Raw genomic sequence first — 15,888 nt, 5'->3', positions numbered from 1 at the left:
ACTCAACATACCATCTGAAAAATCAACCATACTATTATGTATAGCAGTAGTTGATTCTCTTATTATTGGGTAATATTCCATTGCATCAATAGTCCCCAGTATAGTTACCCATTCTGTTTTCAATTGACATTTGGGTTGTTTCCAGTTTAGGACTCTTATGTATATATATATATTTTTTTTTATTGCTTAAAGTATTACAAAGGGTATTACATATGTATCCATTTTATCCCCCCGCCCTAGACAGTCCCCTAGCCTCCCCTATCCCCCAGTGTCTTATGTCCATTGGTTATGCTTATATGCATGCATACAAGTCCTTTAGTTGATCTCTTACCCCCCTCCCTCCTGCCCCCCAACCCTCCCCGGCCTTCCCGCTGCAGTTTGACAATCTGTTTGAGGCAGCTCTGCCTCTGTATCTATTATTGTTCAAAAGTTTAGTTTAGGACTCTTATGAATGAAGCTGCTGTAAATATGCTCATTCCGTGTATTTGGCAGCTATATGCGTGCATTTCTCTTGGATGTATACTTCCGAGTGGAATTGCTGGGTCATAGGGTATTTGCATGAGCAGGGGGACAAGAAAAGGGGGTAGCACATGGCCGGCTCACTGAGCCGAAAATTCAGTTGGGAAGACTTGTTTCAGGGTGAACATGAGGAAGATGATCTCCTCGTAGTTATCATGTTCGTACAGACACCCAAACTGGGGTGAGCCATCAGGGCCGACACCCAGGCTCTGAAGGTCTGAGTAGGCGCAGCTGCCCTCAGCCAGCAGGGCCGGGTGGGACCAGGCGTTAGAGGCTGGGGGCCGTGTATTGAGGTAGGCACCTAGGTTGGTTCTCTGCCGGGGGTCAGTAGGGTGAGTGTAGAGCAGCCACTTGTCTGAGGAGCCAGGCCCCGCTCTGGGGCTGGGGAAGGCGATCACACTCCCATGGCAGCCATGGGGAGGCTCCACAAGCTTCTGGACCAATTGGGCCCCCCTGAAATCAAGCCCGTTGTTGACACTCTCGGCCTGAATCCTGGCCCCACGGGGGCTTCTAGCATTGAGATATATCATCCTCTGTTTTGCACCCCCAACCTCAGCCACTTGGCATTCCACGGTTTCCGGGGCCACAAAGTTGCCTCTTTCCCACGTGAGCCCGTGGTTGTGGCTGATGAAGCAGAAAGCAGAGGGGCTGGGCCACCGGTGGGCACGGAGTTTCCGGTAGGCGTAGGCTGGCACCACCAGGCTCTGCGCCTCATTGTGCAGCTGCAGACAGTGCCCCGGGCCCACCGCAAAGGTGGCCCATTCCCCGTGGGCTGAGCCAATGGCAGAGTCGGTGAGGTCTCTGGTGGGGCTCCAGGACCTGCCGTGGTCGGTGCTGGTGACTTGGCACAGCCGTGTCACATTGACCTTGGTGTGGAGTTGGTGTTGCTCAGAGACCTGCCTGGGGATGGCAATGAAGAAGAGGAAGAGGGTCCCCGTTTTCTCGTCATACAAGGGACTTGGATTCATGGACCGGTGGCCCTCCAGCTGGGCTTGGGCCACCTCTTCCTGAGCATGCCACTGAATGTGAGGAGAGGAAGAAAGACAAGCACTGCCTTGAAATGACCAGTGACAGAGCTGCACTCTCGGTGGGGCGGGGTGTGGGAGTGGGGGGTGTCTCATGGGGTTAGGTCAAAGGTCATGGAGGAAGTGTTCATCCACCACTCGCTCAACTCACATCACCTCCCAGAGCTGTGGGAGCCAGGCTCCACCTCACCCCCTGCACAGCAGCCCACTCCTCCTGAATGTCTGCTGCCTCCATTCCCACCAACATGTATCAGAGCACCTATGGTGGGCTAGACCTCAGATGCAGAGGTCCTTTGGGCACAAGCCATTTCCAGCTTCATTCTGGTTCCCTCAACCTACCAGCCCAGTCCAACTTTCCATTCTTGAAAAGTAAAGCCCTAGTAGTAACACAATAGTCTGACCTGTGTGGGACAGAATATGACAATCACTTCCCATCTTCTATTAATCATACTCTATTAATGCAGCCTGGGAGGGGCTGCTACATGACACTAGGACTTGCATGGAGTTTCCATAATCCCAAAGTCTATGTCATATATGTAACAGTTCTGCCATCTACCCCCATTCATTAACGCCTGTCCCCCAGTGAGCCTTCTAAAGGCAGACACTGTGCCAAGAACCTAACCCCTAAACTCCTGGGGAACAGGTGTCATTATCTCCAACTTATGTCTGGAGAATGGAAGGCTTAGATAAGGAAGGTGAGTTGCCCAAGGCCATACCTCTAATTGATAGAGCCAGGACTTGAACCCAGGTCCATCTGCTTCAAACCCCATGCTCTGAACAGCTGCTATGTAATAATGACCACAAAGTAATGATAATACTAATAGTAATATGTGATACGCCAGCCTTGGATGTCTTTGTCAAAATCAATTACTTGATCTACATGCTGGGACTTTAGAACACAGCAATCACTCCAACCAGGTCCCACTCCCCAGGTTAATTTTACTCAAAGGCTACAACCCCAGTTATGGAATTCTAAACTAGTCCTCCCTCAGGTTCTCAATCACACAGGACAACCTTTCTGAGCATTAGTTTCCCTGGACTTGTCCCAGCATGCACTGAAGCTGATACCGCCAGGCCAACTGAACTTGGTCTCAGGGAACCCACATTTTCTGGGTGACCACTTTGGGGCACTTTCTCTGCCCCATCCATGGTAGGGCCCTGAATCCCTCCTGGGTTTCGATGTCTCCTTTCCCTCTGTCCCCCAGACCCCAGCCATCTAAGAATGGCATGGTCCCCGTATTCCCGGCAGAGCTAGTGTAGCCTCATCCTGCCTTACCTGGACCCGGTGGGTGGACTCATCATAGCTTCCCCTGCGCAGGACAATCAGCTCTGCATCCTCATCCTTCTTGCTCTTGCGCCTTTCTGCGAAGGCTAGCAGAGTCTTCTGCTGCGGCAGGTAGAGCAGAGCAGGGATTCTGTAGGCCTGTGCTCCCGACTTGAACACTCTCTCCTTCTGCAGGACGGGGAGGGATGCCATGGGGCCTGGGGGAGGCGCAGAAAGAGAAGATGAGTTCCCTGAAGTCACATCCTGAGATGGGGCTGAGCTATCCTCCCAGGCAGGGGGTGCCCACTCCAAGGGCGAGGAGGCTGAGATTGGTGACCTGTCCTCCTTCCCCATGGGGTTTGACCCCCTTATTACCTCCCAAGAGCCTGTCTATGCCTGCCATGGAGCTATGCAGTGCTCTGTCCATGACACTTCAGGGAAGGGGTATTTGGAAAAACACATTTTGTGTTGAATTTTAAACCTTGCTAGGACAAATCTGTGATAACCTTCAGCTGCTTTTCCCATCAAATGCCAAGCCTTGGGTTGGATAAGAGTGTTTGCCAAGTGGCATTCTGCAGCTGTCCAACTGCCAGAAAAGGACACATAAGAACTTTTTATAACTGCAGGCCTGGAAGTCACCTTAGAAAAAAGGAAAAAAGTGTGTGTGTGGGGGGGGGGGGGCTTGATTTTGCAGGCTTGCACTCCAGGCTGCCTGAGGCTGACTTCCTAGCCGCCTCCAGTGTGGGGGCTCCACCCGTGGGGGAGGGAGAAGCATCTGGAAGGGAAGAGAGAAGCTCCCACAGCTCACTCAGGCTGGGAGGGTCCTCCAGAGGCACAAAATAATAAAATTAAAAATAAGCTTCCAAAGTGTTGAGTTCAGTTCAGGGCAACTTCCCTGTTCTGTTAATCAAACTTGGGGACATTGAAACACAGTCAAGGGGGGATGACCAGATAGAAAGCATTGCTCTATTCACTTACCTCGCAGCCTACAAAAATGCTTGGTCAGATGGAAATATATCAGCAGGTTAAAGATGTCCAAGAGAGAAGTGATTCTGAAGGGACTGAAGACTGAGCTTGGACTAGCAGATGACTCAATTCCTTCAGCTTTTGGAAGTTTGGCAATCTGTTGGGCTGTTGGAGATATAATGACAATGAATAATTTTTATACATGACTGCTTTTCAAAAGAAAATAAAAGCATTTGATCAAAGAGGGTAGGGAGGGCCCGAGGTAACTTGGTGACTGTGTGTGACAGTGGTCTCCATGTTAAGCCACCTGGGGTCCCCTTCAGGGGGATGAACCCCCAGCTGCAGGGAATGCTGGCTGCAGAGCAGATGGCTCTCAGCTGAGCAGCAGGGATGAGATTGTCATCGAATAACCTCCTCCTGCTCATCCCCAGGAAAGGCTGCATCTGATGGCCGGCCTGCCCAGATCCTGAAGACCTGGCCCCGTGACCTATCTGGATCTCTGAGGGCCAGCACAGGTCCAGGGCAACTGCAGCTGCCCTAGGAGGCACACCACCTCTCCTCTGTATACCTGTTCCCATTGCCTGCATTTTCCCCCCACTGTGTACGTTATTATCTACTTAAAACTTATTTAACATGTTTGAGAAATCTATGCTTTTACTCTGTGCCCTACATTGTTTAGGAACTTGGGATACTTTATGAATAAGACAACTAACCCCAGTCCCCACAGGCTGCTCATATAAGTATTTGTCTCTTAAAGATTTAGAGCCACAGCTGATGCAGGAGGGGATGGGGTAGAGGAAAAGGGGGTCTTGGGGTCCATTCTAGAGAGCTCTTCTCTATTCTCAGTAACTCAGCACCAGTCCAAACTCACACACTTACCGGCAATACCAATCCCCAAATGTCTTTAGAATAATAATAGCAAACACAAAAGTGACCCTTACCAAATGCTGGGCACTCTTTAAGTGCTCTATAATATTTTTTTAAAAAAAGCTTTTTTGGAAGTTATATTTACAAATTATATTATTTTACAATATGATTCACAAATATGTACTCATTTCATCCCCACAACACCCCCATGAAGTTGATGCTATCATTGCCCATTGTACAGATGAGGAAATTAAGCCCACCCAGCCCTTCAGTGTCAGAGCTGGGACTACAGACTCTTCTGACCCACACAGCCTGCCTCTCAGGGCAGTTCTGGAAGGTGCCATTTTCCTGCACCTTGTCACACGATGCCTTAGCACCGCATGCAGGTAGCTAGCTGGCCTACTTGACCCCAGCCCTAGCTCCAAATGTGGCAGCAGCTTCAGGCCAAGGTAGTGGAAAGAAAACTGAATTAGGAATCAGATTCTGGGCCTAAGTTCATGTCCAGCAAGTTGTATATCTTTGGGCAAGAACCTTCCTCTTGGAGGTCCATCTCCCCGCCGGGCAAGAAAGGGGCTGAAGAAGGTGATTGCATAGGCCCCTTCATCTCCAGAGCAGTCACCGAGTTAGGTCCTGACTCCTTCGGGGAGGCTGGGCAGGGGCCCTGGCACAACCCAGTCCCACACAGCAGCACAAAGGCAACCAGAGAAATGATAATGTCAGTTTGCACCATGAAAAACTGCCATTTGGTAGGCCAAAAATGATTGAATAGTGATGATTCCAGATGTCCACCTAAGGCTACCAGCAGCTGACATGGCTTGTAGTCTGTGGGCACCAAATCTGGAGCAACGCATCTTACTTCTCCTCACTCTGCCTACAAGGCCAGCTCTCGTGCTCCCATCTCAGATATGGGGAAACCGAGAAATGAGTCAGGGAGGCGGTGGATGACTTCCTTAAGTCGGTGAAGGTGGGTGGATTTGAGCCTGGATCTGCCTTATTTCAGAACACGTGCCCCTAACCACTGGATTCTCCTGCCACAAACCCACAACTGGGACCCTGAGGTCTGAATGCTTCCTAACCAAAGGCGAGCGGTGGAGGGCCCCTGCCCACTTCCTCTCTCTCTCCTGTTGGGAGCACACTGGCTACTCGCATTCCCTCACCTGCTTCAGGAGGCGTCTTTGCCAACTCAGATCTGTATGGAACACCTTCCATGAGCCTGGAAACAGGTAAACACATCAGCCTGGTCCCTGCCCTTTCAAAGCCCACAATAAGTGACAGCCAGTGCTTCTGGGAGTAAGAAAGAGGCGCACTTTGCAGCTTTCCCCAGAGGAATAGCCCTTGTTCTTGGGGCCAGCTTTGGATGGAATGTTGGCCTGTTGGCTACCACGTTGAAATAATGCCATCTCTCCAAAGAGCAGACAGGGGCCCGCATGTAGTCTGCCCTCAGTTCCAGGAAAGCAAGCGTGTGGGGCAGCAAGCCCAAAGCACTCTCCTCCAAGAAAACCCCATCCATGGGCTCAATGCAGCCTGGGCCCGGGGCTGGGATTCACACCCCAAGCTGAGAGGAGCTCTCCCAACTCCCACGGCAGGACAGGGGCCTGAGCAGCCTTCTGCAAGCTCAGACCAGCAATAACTTGGGGGCAGAATGAAGAGTTTTCCTGGACTGGCTGATCTGAGCCTTCTTCCGCATTTCCCATCCAACATGTCCCCTGGATACCCCCAAAACAGAGTGAGCACCATACGGGGGTTGAGGGGCCATGAGTACACTTAAAAAAATGGCCACTGTCTGAGGCATTCCCAAGTGTGGCACCATCACCCCGTAATTACCTGATACAGGAGAACTCTTGTTTATATCAACAAAGGAACAGGTGGGTCAATTCCAAGAGAAGCCTTACCTCAGGGAGTGTTCCAGGTTGGATCCCGGGGCCTGGATTGGACGTCAGAGCGTTCGAGAAGAGGCAGTGGGAACCTGCTTTGAGAAGGTCAGCGCAGCTCCTGTGTTCACCTGGCTTCATCCCGAGTCTCACGGCTCCACTACTGGGCCTGTGCCTATAAACACCTGAGGGAGGCCCCAGGCAGTGTCAGTGTACAAGCCCAGCCCTGGAGGGCACTGCCTCTCATCATCCGGGGAAGGACTTATCTATAAGTCATGCTGAATCAGGGTGAACCTCAGGCCACTTGAGTCAGGCTTGCCTCTTAAACGGATGCAGTGGGCAAAGTGTGTGCATTTCAGGGAACAGACCTCCAGGGCCTGGGAGGGTGTGGACGTGCAGGAGGACCTGGAGCCACCCAGGATGCAACTCCTCTTTGGGATCTGCCTGGGCCAGCTAGGTGAGCAGGGCAACCTTCTTGATCTCTTGAGACCTCAGTTTCCTCTGCTGAAAAATGGGAACAAAAACCTCACAGTAGACCAAGTTGCCTGGAGCAGACTATATGATTCACCTGTTACTATAACCCAGTACCTATGGCGTTTCAGACAATCATCAGTGCTCTATCCATACTCATCAATTCAGTGAATGAATGGATGAGGCTGCCTTTCCAGGCAGGGCTGATATTTGTGAGGATTTAGATAACCTGTCTAAATCTCTTAACCCAGCATCAGCTCATGGTAAGGACTGCCATGGCAACAAGCCCTTTTCTTCTGGATCCATCACAACATGTCTAAACAGCACCATCCATGGGCCCCAAGTTCATTCTCAGGAGGAGGAGTCAGGAGCTGGCAGACTGTCAGAAAATATAACCCAGCTCACCCAGTCCACCGCCAGTGTGGGTGAGGCCTCGGGAGCTGGAAAAACCTGAAGGCAGTCCATTCACTTCAAAGCGCACTTCTTGGTTTAGTCTAGAACTGAGGGATGAGGGAGGCCTCCCTAACTTATTTCCCTTCCCTCCACTGGACATAGTTCGCCCATGGTTATCTTCAGCTCTAGGTGGTTCCTGTGGCTCAGAGCCAAGTTCAGCTCTCCTTGGCTGCCCCCCAGGTCAGAGTGACCCCTGGATGGCCAGTTGTGGGTCCCCTTGTTCCTGCTCTGGTCTAACCCTCTCATCAGTTTGCAGAGAAAGGGTCATGGTCTGACCTTGGAATTTATGTTTGAAAGTCCATGTGAACACCCTAGTAAACCCAGACCCCAGCTCTGACTCACATCCCCTGGAGGTCCAGGAATCACCTTGAAGTTGATGCTTTTATATTCAATGGGCCATAGAAGGGGTATTTTAAAAGTGAGCTAAGTGTAGGGTGGTGACTCATTAAAGAAATCATAACACATCCATAAAATGGAGTATTAGGCAGCTGATTAATTAAAACCATGTTTTAAAGATAATGCATGAAAATGTTGGGATACAAGATAGCATATAAACTAGGATCCCACTTTTGTAAATCTGCATATTATATATTAAAAATAAACAAAAATTATACCAAATATGTATTGCTGTATCCCCTGAAACTTAGCACAGTGCCTGGAACAAAATAGATACTTAGCAAATATCCAGTGAATATAGAATGAATAAATAAATACTATCGGTAGTCAGTTTTAACTAGTGGGATTACAAATGATATTTATTTACTTCCTGTACTCTTCCAGGCACATATGATTTAATTATTAGTTTAAAAAGACATTTTTTAAAAATATTTTTTTATTGATTTCAGAGAGGAAGATATAAACATCAATGATGAGAATCATTGATCAGCTGCCTCCTGCATGCCCCCTACTGGGAATTGAGCTCACAACCAGGGCATGTGCCCTGACCAGGGCTCAAACTGTGACCTCCTGGTTCATAGGTTGATACACAACTACTGAGCCACACCAGCCAGGCAACAAAAGAAAACAAAACAAAACATTATTTTTTAAATGATGATAAGTAATAATATGTGGCCTAAGAATGCCTACTCACTTTATCCTGGCCAGACCATCAAAAGGGCTTTCAAAAGGGCCCAACGAGCTTATAAAAATGACCTTGACTCAGCATGAAAATTTAACTTATATTTGACTCCAAAGGATAATAAATTTATTGTGTTCAAAAATGTTCACTGAGCTCTGCCTGGTATGGCTCAGTTGGTTGACCAGAAGGTCACCGGTTTAATTCCCCATCAGGGAATATGTCCAGGTTTCAGGCTCAATAACCAGTAGGAAGCATGCGGGAGGCAGCCGATCGATGTTGCTGTCTCTCCTTCTCCTTTCCTCTCTCTCTCAAATCAATAAGAACATATTAAAATATATATGTATTCACAGAACACATACATGTAGCCAACACCATACTAACTTGGAAGGAGGAGAGAAAGATCCTGGATAAGGTCCCAGAGCTTCCCATGTTTATTATTTGTGTGTGTGGGAGGAAAGACAAACATCCAAGAAACAGAAGCCAATCACCCAGGAGTTGGGGGCGGACTGTAATGGTGACAGTGATTAAGAACAAGGGGAAGTGGGAGCAGGGGTAGTCAGGAAGACTTCCTGGACGAAGGCTTATGACCTGAGCTAGACCAGGAAGAAAAGTAAAATTTACAGAAACAGAGGTAGAACATTTCAGCAGCATGTAGTGAGTGCAAAGTTTGAGTCTGAGGAAGCAAGGAAGCAGGATAGTGCTGGCTGGCTAGGATCATCATTATTTTGATAGTAATCTATTTTCTCTCCTTACCTTTATGACTTTTCCTTACCTTTGATGCTCTGCAGTCCCACTATGGGTTGTCCAGGTGTGCATTCATTTTTATTTACCTTGTGTACTCAGCATGCTTTTCCAAACTCAGAGGACAAGTCTTTCTTCAATTGTGAAAATTTCTCAGTCATTAATGCTTGAACATTGCCTCTCCTCCCCTCTCTCCTTTAGAACAGCCTCTTCAATGTATACTTGGTTTGTTCTTCAGATGTCTTTTGACTTATTTTTCATGTTTCCCATCTCTTTGCCTCCTGGTGCTTCATTCTGGGTCCTTTACCCGCTATATCTTCCAAATCACTAAATCTAGAGTTGTGTCTACCTAAGAGGTGTTGTGTTTTTTTTTCTAATGCAATGTTGCTGTTTTTTATTTCTACAATTTCTATTTAGTTCCTCTTTGAATTTACTTTTTTTAAAAAACTAAATTCCTCAGCATTAAAAAGCAATGCACTATTAAGCCATGAAAAGACATGGAGAAACCTTAAAAGCATACTATAAAGTGAAAGAAGCCAACTGCTAAGGCTGCACACTGCATGATTCCAACTCTATGACATTCTGCTGAGAGAGTGAAAAGTCAGTGACTTCTAGGGGTTGAGGTGGGAGGGTGAATAGGAGAAATATAGATAAATTTTAGGGCAGTGAAAATACTCTCTGTATAATATTCTATGGATACATATCATTATACATCTGTCCAAACATACAACACTGCCTGAACCCTAATGTAAACTATGGATATGGGTGATAATGATGTATCAATGTAGGTTCATAAATTATAACAAACTAGAGGCCCAATGCACAAAATTCGTGCAAGAGTAGGCCTTCCTTCTCCCAGCTGCCGGCACCAGCTTCCCTCTGGCACCCGGGACCCAGGCTTCCCTCTGACCCTGGCTTTGTCCAGAATGATGTCCAGAAGGATGTCTGGTCTAATTAGCATATTACCCTTTTATTATTATAGGTATATTGCTCTGGTGGGAATGTTGGTAATGGGGGAGGCTATACATAGGTGGGGACAGGGTGTATATGGGAAGTCGCTGTACCTTCTCCTCAATCTGGCTATGAACCTAAAACTACTCTAAAAAAGTGGTTTTAAATTCTAAAAAAAATGATTTCCTATTTTTGTTTTTACAGATTTTTACTCCTTTATCTTTTTAAACACCTCAAATATACTTATTTTAAAGTCTCTTTTTATATTACCCCATTGTTTCTATTTCCCCATTTTTGTGGGATGCTTTTCTTCAATTGGATTTCCTCAAATGCTGTATAACTTGTTATAATCTATTTTAATAATTCATAATTGTTTATATTCTTCATATTGGTCTTCCTCAAATGTTTTACAATTTCTGTGTGTGAGCTCATCCTCTATGGGAATTATCTCTCAGAGGTGGTGGAGGTGGAGGTGTTCCCACGAGTGCCCCAGATTGTGGAAACCTCCCCAAAGTTGCCTCTACCTCAGTGTTAAGGGCTCACGATTTCTCAAGTTTCTTCCTCTGTTTCTATCTTAGAGTCTCTGTACTTCATGAGTGGTGAAGGTTTAAACCTCATGTGCAAACCCAGATTTTCTATGTTCTTGTAAGTAATTCTATTTCTACTCATAGAAATTGCCTAGGACAATTTTTAACCTCTGCACTGTAATTTCTCTCCCAATTTCCTGTTGTGTTCAAGTTCAAAGGCTTTGATTTTTGTTCCCCCACAACTGTTAACTTAAAACAAATAGATCCCTGGCCATGTGCGTAATAGTTCCTGAAGCATTAACTCACCAGGGTAGATATAGAATTACCTATTAACTTATGGCATCTAGAGATTTATCTTCCTTGCTCTTGAAATCAAATATATATTTATAATACATACATATGACATATATATACATATATGTCTACATTCAGCATTTCTGTATGTTCAGGAAATTTCATGTGACGCTGGGCAAGCTGTTTAATTTCTGTATGTCTGGCTTCTTCATCATAAGACTGTAGTGATGATTAAACAAGTTAATTCATGTAAAGTGCTTAGAATACAGCCTGGCCCAAAGGTTGTCAATAGATGTATGGCAACTATCCTAGCTTCTGCTCAGTTCTTTTTCTTGACCAGACCTGGTCCCTTGTCTTTATGTATTTCAAATGTATTTTTAAAAATAAAAATGCAATTTCTAAAACATTTACATTTTAAACATTTACATTTCTCTCCTCTTCCCACTCCCAACAGCAAACTTTACATGGAAGTTAGTAGAAAATCTTTTTTTAAATCTCTTATAATGAATTAAGCTTATTATACCTGACCACTCAATTCCCGCCAATGTGCAATTGGAATAATCACCTTAAAATAGCTGGTTTATGAGTATTAAGTCCATTAATGATCTATCAGAAATTATCACCCAGAAAACATCACAAAAGCTTCTGGTCAAGGGCATCTCGGGTCTTGAAATGATTTCTCATGTCTTGCCTATTCAGGCTGCTGTAACAAAACACCTCAGACTGGGGGGCTTATAAACAACAGAGATTTATTTCTCACAGTTCTGGAGGCTGGGAAGTCCAAGGTCAAGGCACTGGCAGGTTCAGTGTCTGGTGAGAGCCTGCTTCCTTGTTCATAGGTAGCCGTCTTCCCTCTAGTGGAAGGGCAAGGGAGCTCTCTGGGGTCTCCCTTATAAGGCACTAACCTATTCATGAGGAGTCCGCCTTCATGCGCTAATCACCTCCCACAGGCCCCACTTCCTAATACATCACCTTGGGAGTTAGGTCTCCACATTAAATTCTGAGGGAATACTAACACTCAGTTTACTGCACTCAGTATCATCCCAGAATATTCCTATAGCAGAACTATCGACCATTATTAAAGAGGGAAGGATTTGAAGGTGTGCTGAATTGGAAAAGTACCAAGACAATAGATACAGAATAGTACATACATGCTGTGGTTCTGCCTAAATAAAACAAAAGGATGTAGGTGTGTAAGAGGGGGGTGCAGGGGGTGAGAGAGAGGATGTAGAGAGAACATTTCTAGAATACTCAGGAAACTGTTAACAGAGGTTACATAAGATGTTTTTGAGAAGAAAGTGACAGGTTCAGGACTGTGTCAGCATGTTCACATGGCATATTGAGTGGGATGGGGTGGGAAGGACTGGAAGCAATTGGGAGAGAATGAACCCAGGAGACCATTAAAGGACATTGCAATGGTCCAGGTCCGTGGTCGGCAAACTGCGGCTCGGCAAACCGTGGCTCGCGAGCCACATGCGGCTCTTTGACCCCTTGAGTGTGGCTCTTCCTAAGCCTTAGGAGTACCTTAATTAAGTTAATAACAATGTACCTACCTATATAGTTTAAGTTTAAAAAATTTGGCTCTCAAAAGAAATTTCAATCGTTGTACTGTTGATATTTGGCTCTGTTGACTAACGAGTTTGCTGACCACTGGTCCAGGTAGAGCTGAGGGGGCCTGTTCTGAAGAAGAGATGGAGTGGAGGAGAAAAAAAGAAATGAGACTCACTTTCAAGGTGCTCCCAGTGGTACCCTCAGGGCCTAGCACAATATCTACACCTTCTAGGTGCTCAACAAATGCATGAAATGAATGGTCTCCCATATAAAGACTTACAATTCCAGTTCCCAAAGACATCCCGCTGCACATCTTAAGAGCCAAATTCCACAGACCTTGTCACCTTCTTCTCAGAGTTCACTCACCCAGCCCAGGACCTGTGCAGAGTCAGCAAATGGGATCCACAGGAGGGTGAGGCTGGAGTGAGAGAATTGCAGGCACAACTCTGAGCTGGTCCTGTTTGCACATGGCAAGATGGGTGTCTCCAAAAAGCTGTGGCCCTGCTTCCCTCAGGAGCTAAAGGGAGACAGGAAAATTACTAATGAGAAAGGGAGAAAATCAACCCAAAAAATCGGATCTAACCCTACAAACGCATGCAGCGGTAGCCAACCGGTAGTCCGTGAAGTCCGAAAGGTTGGCGACCGCTTTTTTAAAAAATTAGACAAAGACAGGGGAGTGAGCAGGAGGAAAAGGAATTTCAGAAGTGTGACATATGAAGACTAGTTGGAAGAAAGAGAACTAATGCCCCTGAAGAACAGAGCATTCAGAGGCCACCACCTCAAACCTTCATATGTGAAGGCTCAACTGGAAGTCTTTGGGGATAGGGAGAGTAAGTTAATGGTATCTTCAGAGCCTAATGTGGGGTCTGGCTGATAATGTCCTGCTCTAATGTTTATTGGATGGGTGGATGGATGGATGGATGGATGGATGGATGGATGGACAGATAGGTGGATCAATGAATGGATGAATTAATGGATGGATGGGTAGATAAAAGACTACCTCTATCTGGCTTTCAGAGGCAAAACTGAAACCATTGTTTTATGGCAATCAGGTGGCTGTGATGGACAGGTTTCAAAGATGGCCCTCAGCAATCCTACCTCCTGGTGTTCACATCTGTGTGTAATCCTCTACCTCTGAGTGTTGGCTGTACCTGATGATTTCCTGCTAATGAGGAGAAGACAGCAAAAGTGATGGGATGTAACTTCTGTGAGAAGATTACAAAAGACACTGGTTTCTGTCTTCCTGGACTCTCTCTCTGTTGCTCACCTTGGTGACAGGCTGCATCGTGGAGAGGCCTCTGTGGCAGCCTTAGGCCAACAGTTGGTGAGGAGCTAAGTCCTATGGCACACAAGGAACTGAATGTTGCCAACAACCTTGTATGGAAGGAGATCCTTCCCCAGTGGAGCTCTGAGACTCGGCCCCAGCCCTCCCGGCACCTTGACTTTGGCCTGTGAGGGACCCTGAGCAGAGAACCCAGTTAGCTTTGCCAGATTCCTGATCACAGGAACTGTGGGAAACAAATGTGTGTTGTTTGAAGCCACTGTGTTTGTGTTAATTTGTCGCCAGCAATCAGTGGCTAATACAGTGGCTGATTTGAGATTGACATAAAAATGGACATTCTGGCCATTAAACTCGGCAAATGACGGTAGTGGTTAAGAGCCTAGGGTTTGGTACCAATTGGCCTGAGTTTGAATTTTGAACCCCCAACTTCCTAGCTGTGCGGCTTTGGCAAGATCATTAACTTCTGAGCCTCCGTTTCTGCATCTTTAAAATGGGCATAATTCTCTTCTCATAGAGATTACGAAAGGATTACATGAAGTGATTATATAAAATACTAAGCCCAGTACCTGTCACTGAATAGAAGGTAGATATTAGAAAATAATAATAATAATAATAATAATAATAATAATAATAATGGAGCAAGTTCCCTCCCAAAGCAGCAAGTGTCCCATTCCTGGAAGTGACCAAGCTGAGGCATGATGGCCACATGCAGGAAGTGAAAGGAGCCCTAGAGGACCCCAAGCCCTTTCCCAAGCCTCGGATTCAAGAGCTGTGTGTCTGCCTGGCCAAGGCCAAGGGGCGGGGCGGTCAGGTGTGCTGAGGGACCATCAGAGTTACCTTGCACCAGGGAACAGTACCAGCTGTCGCCAGCCTCCAGCAAGGGTGATGCCTTCCCTCCCGCACAGCCTCTGGGTCAGGTATGTGGCCACCACCCTAGCTGGGCCCATGGGGCCCAGGAAGGTAAACACCCAGCCAGGAAGTGGTTGTCACGGGCATGGGGCCAGCTCTGGGCCGAGGCAGGTCTGAAGGTCAGGAATGCTTCCCAGGGAGCCTTTGCAGGAGAGGACAGAGTGTTTGTTGCGGGCTCTCCGCGACAGAGCGGAGAGCGTGTGGATCTTGCTGGGGACAGGCCAGTGGACAGGACAGAGGACAGGAAGGAAGGGCCATCGGGGAGGCCCAGCCCCAGGAGCTCCTCACTGGCAGGTGAGTAAATAGTTTCCATACTTTTAAAATGAACTGAGATGAAATGAGAGATGGAATGGAGGTTGCGGCCAGGACAGGATTGGAAAGACCCCAGGCCGGTGTGTGAGGGAGAGGACACCATCCCACCCCTGCTCATTGAGAGGCAACTCCAAGAGAGAGCAGCCCAGACTTCCCTCCCCAGATCCAGTCTCATCTTGGCTTCATGCACCCCGCTTCCTGCCAGCACTCAATTTCACCATCTTTGAACTGGGGTAGTGTTTCCCTCCGGCTCCTCTCCTGTGATGGCTGTGGGGGCAAGTGAGACAATAAGCAGGACTGGCTACATAATTTGCAGCGCCCCGAGCAAAGGGAATATGTGGGGCCCCTTGTTCAAAAGTTATTCTGAATTTCAAGAATTAAGAATTTTAAAATTAAGAATGGCAACATCAGAGCCTTAAATCAAGCGATTGGCTCTTCTAAGAGCAGGGCCCTGTGCAACCGTGCAGGCCGCAAACCATGTCGCCAGCCCTAATTATAAACCTCCTGCATGTAAACTGTGAAGTGACAAACAAACTGTGATTGCTACGAGCGCCCGCTCCATTCTCGGGGTCGGGAAGCACACCTGTGGAACTTGGCTCTGAAGGTGCGCAGAGGGATGTCTTTGGGAGCCATGAGGTGACAGCTTCCTGCAAGGCCACCCTACTACATTGGCCCCTGCCGCTCAGGGTCCCACCTCAAGAGAACAAAAGGCTCCGCCCCTCTGAACCTTCTGGACTGTGCACCTGTCTGGCATCAAGCCAAAGCCTGGTGCGACTCCATGTCTGGGGACATGGCTTTCTTGGATGT

General features: G+C 47.2%; 2 protein-coding genes, 1 long non-coding RNA gene and 1 other non-coding gene across 6 annotated transcripts in view; 2 read left to right on the top strand and 2 right to left on the bottom strand.

Moving 5' to 3' along the window:
- Positions 1–443: 443 nt before the first annotated feature.
- Positions 444–7,698, bottom strand: NEU2 (neuraminidase 2). The gene is made up of 4 exons (XM_059702476.1): positions 6,534–7,698; positions 3,787–3,939; positions 2,821–3,026; positions 444–1,538 (listed from the first exon to the last, which is right to left on the bottom strand). The coding sequence occupies exons 3-4, from the start codon at positions 3,019–3,021 to the stop codon at positions 600–602; spliced, it is 1,140 nt and encodes a 379-aa protein (XP_059558459.1). The 5' UTR covers positions 3,022–3,026; positions 3,787–3,939; positions 6,534–7,698; the 3' UTR covers positions 444–599.
- LOC132238957 (small nucleolar RNA SNORA36 family) lies at positions 3,669–3,802 on the top strand. The gene has a single exon (XR_009453923.1). It is a non-coding gene; the product is annotated as a small nucleolar RNA SNORA36 family (small nucleolar RNA).
- Positions 7,699–11,660: 3,962 nt separating the features above from the next.
- On the bottom strand, positions 11,661–14,786 carry LOC132237944 (uncharacterized). The gene is made up of 3 exons (XR_009453697.1): positions 14,698–14,786; positions 12,945–13,095; positions 11,661–11,881 (listed from the first exon to the last, which is right to left on the bottom strand). It is a non-coding gene; the product is annotated as an uncharacterized LOC132237944 (long non-coding RNA).
- An 89-nt stretch (positions 14,787–14,875) lies between these two features.
- Positions 14,876–15,888, top strand: part of NGEF (neuronal guanine nucleotide exchange factor) — an 84,992-nt gene continuing 83,979 nt past the window's right edge. For 2 of the 3 annotated variants that reach the window (XM_059703564.1, XM_059703565.1), the window contains exon 1: positions 14,876–15,063. The gene's annotated coding sequence lies outside the window, so the exon portion shown is untranslated. The remainder of the gene's footprint in view (positions 15,064–15,888) is intronic. The other variant, XM_059703563.1, reaches the window with a different exon arrangement.

This window comes from Myotis daubentonii, chromosome 7, assembly GCF_963259705.1.
Source record: "Myotis daubentonii chromosome 7, mMyoDau2.1, whole genome shotgun sequence".
NCBI lineage: Eukaryota > Metazoa > Chordata > Mammalia > Chiroptera > Vespertilionidae > Myotis > Myotis daubentonii.
The sequence above is the reverse complement of the archived record's forward strand: the minus strand, read 5'-3'. Positions and strand labels throughout refer to the sequence as shown.

Coding starts and splice junctions, on each gene's coding strand:
- NEU2 (XM_059702476.1), bottom strand. CDS start 3,021: ATGGCATCCCTCCCCGTCCTGCAGAAGGAGAGAGTGTTCAAGTCGGGA. Junction 1,539..2,820: donor AGTCCACCCACCGGGTCCAG/GTAAGGCAGGAT, acceptor CCTCACATTCAG/TGGCATGCTCAGGAAGAGGT.